We start from the raw sequence: 7305 nt of genomic DNA on the forward strand, positions 1-7305 counted from the left end.
GACATCAACCAGTAATCCACATTTGAAATACTGTGCCATGTTCCCCGCAACCTAAAGTGTGAATTACATACCCTATGTCGAAGCTGAAAGGCAAGATGCAGTGGTGGTGTGATGGTGTGTTTCTGGAGGGAAAGAATAATACATCTTACTACTAAATCATGCATCGTCTGCTTCGAGTCGCAAAATATGTTACGTGAGCGCAAGGTCAGCTGCTGTGTTGGAGCTCCACCAAATGAATCTCTTGACGCACTGTCACCCAGGCTGGAATGTCTAGGAACAGTGTGAAAGGCTCAGCTTGGTCACACCTTCTCCATGCATCTTGTAGAGCAGCTTAAACTCACTGGGCAGCTGGTGGGTCTCCTGCCACTTGGTGGTGAACTTGGTTCCTTTCTTGTCGTAGTAGTGGTAGGGCAGCTCCTTGCCTGTGTTGGGATCCCAGCCGAAGGGCCAGAAGCCATACAGATGGATCTCCTCACACATGGCCGAGGCCAGAGTGTACATGAGGATACCAGTGCTGAGTCGCTTCGGGGACAGGTTCTTGGTCTTCCAATATCTATGGGGGAAAAGTAAACACTGTTTTGGACAATGAAGTGTTCGACAGATGGCAAAAAAGACAGTCAGAAAAAATCATAAGGAATAAAGTTTTGAAGTGTCTGTCCTATATCTAAGTGATATAAGAAAGCTTAGGAAATATTTTAGTTTTTTTTGGCACAAAACTACCTCCATACTTCCATTCGTGTTAAAATAAAAATAAAAATAAAATAATATGCCATTTAGCAGACGCTTTTATCCAAAGCGACTTACAGTCATGTGTGCATACATTCTACGTATGGGTGGTCCCGGGAATCGAACCCACTACCCTGGCGTTACAAGCGCCATGCTCTACCAACTGAGCTACAGAAGGACCTTCAGACAATTCCCATGACACTTGTGTGTGTCATAGAGCAAAATAGAAAGTCCCCCCTTTCCATAGTGGGGTCCTATTAGTTTTGTAAGCCAAACTGTTTGGACGCTACAGATGTTTTCATGAAAATATCGATATTCGGTATGTCTCATGAGCTGACAAACACAGCGGTAGCTCGGCCACTTTACGGATATGTCTAGCTTAAACTGACCGATTTTGATGGAGTTTTTTATTATGTTACTTAGATAGACTCTTAAAAATAACCCAATTTGTTTTTTTGGTTAACTCAGCACTGGGTAAATATTGGACAGAACCCACGGTGGGTTATTTTGACCCAGCCAGTTGGTTTGTGTGAATAACCCAACATGTTGGGTTGTTAGGATTACCCAAACATGGGTTAATTTAACCATCAGTTGGGTTTTATTCACTTTCATGATGGGTTGAAGGTCTTTTTGGGCAGCAGGTCTTTTTTTAATGTAATCCTTATTCTTTTCAGGAGGTATGGCTTATTAAGGGTATAGCTTTCAGATAGTTATTTTTGGTCACCCATGAGAGTAAATGTCATGCCTGTTCATTTGTTCTGTTCTATTGTATTACATGTTAAGATTGTACAGTGTAATTTTAAATGTTCCTTAAATATTTTTGGATATTAACATTATTAATTACATATTGTAATAAAGTGGTAGCTATCTCAACACTGGAACTTACATAGGTTCTTCAAGATGGAATCCGCAGTAGTGGGAAACAGCGCCAGTGGCCACCCCATCACCAATGCTTTTTTTATTTTAATTTTTTAGATTGGAGGAGTGTTGCACAGCATGATAAAACAAAAATCATATTGTGCTCTTCTATCTCACATCCAATAAAAAAAAAAACGTATTTGCTGTTGTAATATCACAAACGAATTTGGCTGTTTCACCATTAAGGACTCCAGCTTTAAAGGTCCAATGCAGACATTTTTATCTCAATATCTAATCATTTCTAGGTGTCAGTTAAGTACCTTACTGTGATTGTTTTCAATAAAAAATCAAATACAAATAAAAGCTTCCTAGCAAAGACTCTAGCAAGAATTGTGCTAGGACTGTCTGGGAGTGGTCTGAGTTGGGAGGGTAAAACACAAAACTAGAGGTCAACCGATTATGATTTTTCAACACCGATACCGATACCGATTATTGCAGGACCAAAAAAGGCGATACCGATTAATCTGACAATTTTTTATTTATTTATTTGTAATAATGACAATTACAACAATACTGAATGACCACTTATTTTAACTTAATATAATACATCAATAAAATCAATTTAGCCTCAAGTAAATAATGAAACATGTTCAATTTGGTTTAAATAATGCAAAAACAAAGTGTTGGAGAAGAAAGTAAAAGTGCACTATGTGCTATGTAAGAAAGCTAACGTTTCAGTTCCTTCCTCAGAACATGAGAACATATGAAAGCTGGTAGTTCCTTTTAACATGAGTCTTCAATATTCCCAGGTAAGAAGTTTTAGGTTGTAGTTATTATAGGAATTATAGGACTATTGCCCTCTATACCATTTGTATTTCATTAAACTTTGACTATTGGATGTTCTTATAGGCACTTTAGTATTGCCAGTGTAACAGTATAGCTTCCGTCCCTCTCCTCGATCCTCTCTGGACTCTGGACAATTAGCGTGCTCTAACTAGCTAGCCATTTCACTTTGGTTTACACGAGCCTCATCTCGGGAGTTGATAGGCTTGAAGTCATAAACAGCGCAATGCTTGACGCACAACGAAGAGCTGCTGGCAAAACGCACAAAAGTGCTGTTTGAATTCATGTTTATGGAGCCGATGTGAAATGCCTAGCTAGTTAGCGGTGGTGAGCTCCAGTGGCGTTTCAATCGGTGACGTCACTTGCTCTGAGACCTTGAAGTAGTGGTTCCCCTTGCTCTGCAAGGGACGCAGCTTTTGTGGAGCGATGGGTAACGATGCTTCGAGGGTGACTGTTGATGTGTGCAGAGCGTCCCTGGTTCGAGCGTCCCTGGTTCGCGCACCCAGGTCGGGGCGAGGGGACCGACGTAAAGTCTATACTGTTACATTTATGCGGCTGGTTCTGCCTACCACCGCTCAGTCAGATTATATGCAACGCAGGACACGCTAGATAATATCTAGTAATATCATCAACCAGGTGTAGTTAACTCGTGATTATGATTGATTGTTTTTTTTTTAGATAAGTTTAATGCTAGCTAGCAACTTACCTTGGCTTACTGCATTCGCATAACAGGCAGTCTCCTTGTGGAGTGCAACGAGAGAGAGGCAGGTCATTATTGCGTTGGACTAGTTAACTGTAAGGTTGCAAGATTGGATCCCCCGAGCTGACAAGGTGAAAATCTGTCGTTCTGTCTCTGAACAAGGCAGTTAACCCACCGTTCCTAGGCCGTCATTGAAAATAAGAATGTGTTCTTAACTGACTTGCCTAGTTAAATAAAGCTATATAAGCAAAATGTGAAAAAATGTAATAGAAAAGTCGGCAAATCGGCGCCCCCAAAAAACGATTTCCGATTGTTATGACAACTTGAAATCGGCCCTAATTAATCGGCCATTCCGATTAATCGGTCGACCTCTACACAAAACTAGCTGTTATTGGCCGAAAGGTTTGTGACTCTCTTTCTTATTGGTCTATTAACTAATTTCCTGCCTGGTGATGTGACCAGGCAGGCCAAAACTCCATCCCACCAGGCGGTCTTTGAAAAGTGCTCTTGCACAAAAAGGAAATGATCATATTTTTCAACAGTTTCACAGTATTATTCCTAACTCATAGTGTGGAAATATATATAAAATACAGGAAATATCACATTTTTGATTGCACTGGGACTTTAAGGAACACAAAACCTCTGTAAGCCTTCTGTGAGCCTCATAAAAGCTTCAAACTGTGGCTGTTCCACTGGATGTCATAAGGTGAATGCACCAATTTGTAAGTCGCTCTGGATAAGAGCGTCTGCTAAATGACTTAAATTTAAATGTAAATGTAATAATACAACAGAACAGATTAACAGGAATGACATTTACTTTCACAGGTGGCTAATCTGAAAGCCACGCCCCTACTAAGCCACGCCTGCAGTCTATTTCAATAACCCAGCATCAATAACCCAGCATTAAAACCCAACCTTACTCTTTTAAAAGAAAACAACCTAAGTTACCCAATGCCTACAACCCAGCAGTTGGGTCATTTTTTTGGTGTACATTATGTAGGAACAATGGTGTCTGAAAGTGAGAACAAAACCACCAATGACAGTTCTGATTCCCAGAACTCTGGCACAATAAACTCAGTCTCTCCATACTCACTTGTTGACATCCTGCATGATGTTTCCAGGCCAGGCCAGCTCGATTTTCAGCTGCCCCTTGTGCTCAACAAAGAAGTCCACCAGGGTCCGTGTGACGGTGGCCGAGGTGTGGAGGAAAAACGCAGGGATCCACAAAATGGCCCCCTCCAGCTTCTTCAGGTTGAGGAAGAAGTTGTTGCGGTCCTGGATGGTCAAAAGGTTGTTGTAGTACCTCTCCAGGATGCTGGGGTTAAATGTGGTGAGGTTGGTCTTCCGGCCCACATCCTTGTAGTAGGAGTCGGTAGGGGCGAAGTTGCAGCGGAAGATAAAGTCGGCGCTGTCGATCTCTGGCCCACAATGACTACCAGTCAGGATCCCACTGTTACCCACCACGGCACACACGTTGTAGTGCTTGTTCTGGATGGGTGAAGCATCAGGAAGCAGTGACTTCAGGTTGTTGCTTATAGAGAAGACATACTTGTGACTGGAGTAGTCGAAGTGCATCAGCTGGCCGACGCGCACACCGTTCTTGGTGAGGGAGAAGTTGTTGGCCACATCAATGTAATGGAAGATCTCTTTCCTGAAAAGTTGTAAACAGATCAAAATATCAGCTCACAGCTGCTGTTTCAACAAAATGCAATGTTGCAATGTAGCCAACTGCAAACGACAAATAAACTGAAATGTTCTACTAAACACATAAACAGTATTCTGTTTAAACCGAATAATAATAATAATAATACCTTTGCTGATAAAAAGCTGTCCTATTGAATTTCCATTTGGAGGGTTTGCCTTGCAGCTCCTCGTTCAGAGCATTGGTTAACGGGATGAAGGATGGGTCCAGGAAATTCATGGCAAACTGTGACCTGAGAAGAAAAGGGTTTTCCTTAGTAAAGAGCTATTCATATTGTCAGCATTATTGTCACCAGGTCCAAGCCAACTCATAGCATGCATTCACGTGTGGGCTTGTAACAGTATAGGCACAATAACATCTAGCAGCACCTTGGACTGTCAAGGGTGTGTATACTGGTTGCGAAGTCAGATGCAGGAGAGCAGAGTGTTGTGAACAGGCGCACACTTTATTCAGGCTGGAGTGAACAAACAGACGGACGCAAACTGCGTCAAAACCTCCTGCAAAAAGGCAAAAGTGCAACGCGCGAAAAAACACTCACCAAAGCTAATGTACCAAATGAACATACGAGCAAAAGCACGGAACATGGAAACATAGCCTGGCGCGTCACAATAACCACATAACAATAAACAATATATATATATATATATTTGGGGGGGGCAAAAACCTACTGTCGATGATTCTACAGTTGAAATGTCATTAAACATTTAATGTAAGGCTAATTAATTGAGGCAGGGGTTTGCATTAGAGTTAGGCTACTTCCGCTTGCAGAGGAATTATTATTTATTTTGATTATTTATTCAGGCCCTGATTCCTCTAATACAGTTGGCCATATAATGCCATAGCCTACAGAACAATGTAGACATAATCAATCATAAAGATTTCGTTGGAAAAAATTGTACCGCGTGCGCCTTGTCAGAATGAAATAAATCACACATTAAAGGACCATTTCAGGATTTTTACATGCGTCATATCAAAATAAAAAATGATGAGCTTCCAAATCTTGGTTTAGCTTACTCACCGAAATCCTGCGTGGAACATTATCCGTGGTCCTCCCATATTGTCATTTTTTGTGGAAGAGAAGATGCTGTCCTTTCTAATGGACACATAACTTATTAAGGATAAAATGAGAAGAGCAACCATCAATATGACCAGACCCAGAGCGTTTGCGATGCGGACCATCTTGGAGCGTTTTCATTCCTTGAAGAATAGCGATGGAAATGTGCCAGCCTTCATCACCTTGATTCTAGATGTTGATTTTGTCTATACATATTCGTATTATGACACAAAATAAACATGCTTTCCAATGTAAAATGGACGGCAAATATGCAATGTGGTTGAAATGTCAGTTAGCGATTTGTCTTCGTGCACTCACATCATCCCTGCTGCCTTGCCTTGCCTTCGCGCTGAACTGAATTCTCTCCGGGCAGCCAGATTAATACCATTAGGGCGATGCATCTGAAATTCACGTCAATGTATCAATCCAGCAAAATTCTCACCGGTCTCTGCTACGCAACCTCTCCCCATTAAATCATTTCACATATTCCGGTGCAAATGGAGAAGTGTTTGTTGAGCCCAGATGAAAATACGACTAAAAGTGTCATGACTGTATTACACCTCCGTGGTTTAGAGATGGGAGCAATAAACTTAGTGTTATGCATACCATCGAATATTACTTGCTGACTGTACAAAATACTGAATCACATAATATTTTGCAAATGTGGAAACCTGATCAGCATCTGAATAAGGGATGTCCCTACGAATACTAAAGTACATCTCATTAACAGTAGCATATCAGTTTAAAGTTCCAATGCAGCCGTTTTTTTTACGACAACAAATAATTTCTGGGTAAAAATTAAGTACTTTACTGTGATTGTTTTCAATTGAAATTGTCAAAAATAGCTTCTCAGCAAAGAGCAATTTCTCAAGCAATAATTTCCTACAACTGTCTGAGCATGGTCTGAGAGGGAAGGGGGGAACTAGCTGTTATTGGCAGAGAGGTTTGGAACTAATTTCTTATTGGTCTTTAACTAATTTACTGCAGGCAGGCCAAAACTCCATGCACCAAAACAGGCTGACATTTTCAAACAGCTCTTACACTGAGAGGGCATTATCATGTTCACAGTATTATTCCAACTTCATGGTGTAGAAATATATACAGTGCATTCGGAAAGTATATATATACTTTTTCCAAATTTTATTACGATACAGCCAGAACGAAAACCAAGCCATGAGGTCGAAGGAATTGGCCCTAGAACTACGAGACACAGATCTATAGAAGGGTACCAAAACATTTCTGCCGCATTGAAGGTCCCCAAGAACACAGTGGCCTCCATCATTCTTAAATGGAAGAAGTTTGGAAGCACCAAAACTCTTCCTAGGGCTGGCCGCCTGGCCAAAATGAGCAATTGGTAGAGAAGGGCCTTGGTCAGGGAGGTGACCAAGAACCCAATGGTCACTCTGACATAGCTCCAGAGTT

At 41.2% G+C, this 7305-nt stretch overlaps 1 protein-coding gene across 1 annotated transcript; it reads right to left on the minus strand.

The window, feature by feature from the left end:
• Window positions 1–266: 266 nt before the first annotated feature.
• LOC118358133 (sia-alpha-2,3-Gal-beta-1,4-GlcNAc-R:alpha 2,8-sialyltransferase-like) lies at window positions 267–6566 on the minus strand. Its single transcript, XM_035735618.2, has 4 exons — window positions 5848–6566; window positions 4939–5061; window positions 4221–4778; window positions 267–553 (listed from the first exon to the last, which is right to left on the minus strand). The coding sequence occupies exons 1-4, from the start codon at window positions 6006–6008 to the stop codon at window positions 271–273; spliced, it is 1125 nt and encodes a 374-aa protein (XP_035591511.2). The 5' UTR covers window positions 6009–6566; the 3' UTR covers window positions 267–270.
• Window positions 6567–7305: the final 739 nt, after the last annotated feature.

Source organism: Oncorhynchus keta, chromosome 25 (assembly GCF_023373465.1).
Source record: "Oncorhynchus keta strain PuntledgeMale-10-30-2019 chromosome 25, Oket_V2, whole genome shotgun sequence".
Taxonomy (NCBI): domain Eukaryota; kingdom Metazoa; phylum Chordata; class Actinopteri; order Salmoniformes; family Salmonidae; genus Oncorhynchus; species Oncorhynchus keta.

What these genes read in the sequence shown, in the direction of transcription:
- LOC118358133 (XM_035735618.2), bottom strand. Translation starts at nt 6,008, where the DNA reads ATGGTCCGCATCGCAAACGCTCTGGGTCTGGTCATATTGATGGTTGCT. An exon ending in ATGTTCCACGCAGGATTTCG is followed by an intron (nt 5,062 to 5,847) that starts GTGAGTAAGCTA and finishes TTTTCTTCTCAG; the next exon opens with GTCACAGTTTGCCATGAATT. An exon ending in ATCATGCAGGATGTCAACAA is followed by an intron (nt 554 to 4,220) that starts GTGAGTATGGAG and finishes TTTCCCCCATAG; the next exon opens with ATATTGGAAGACCAAGAACC.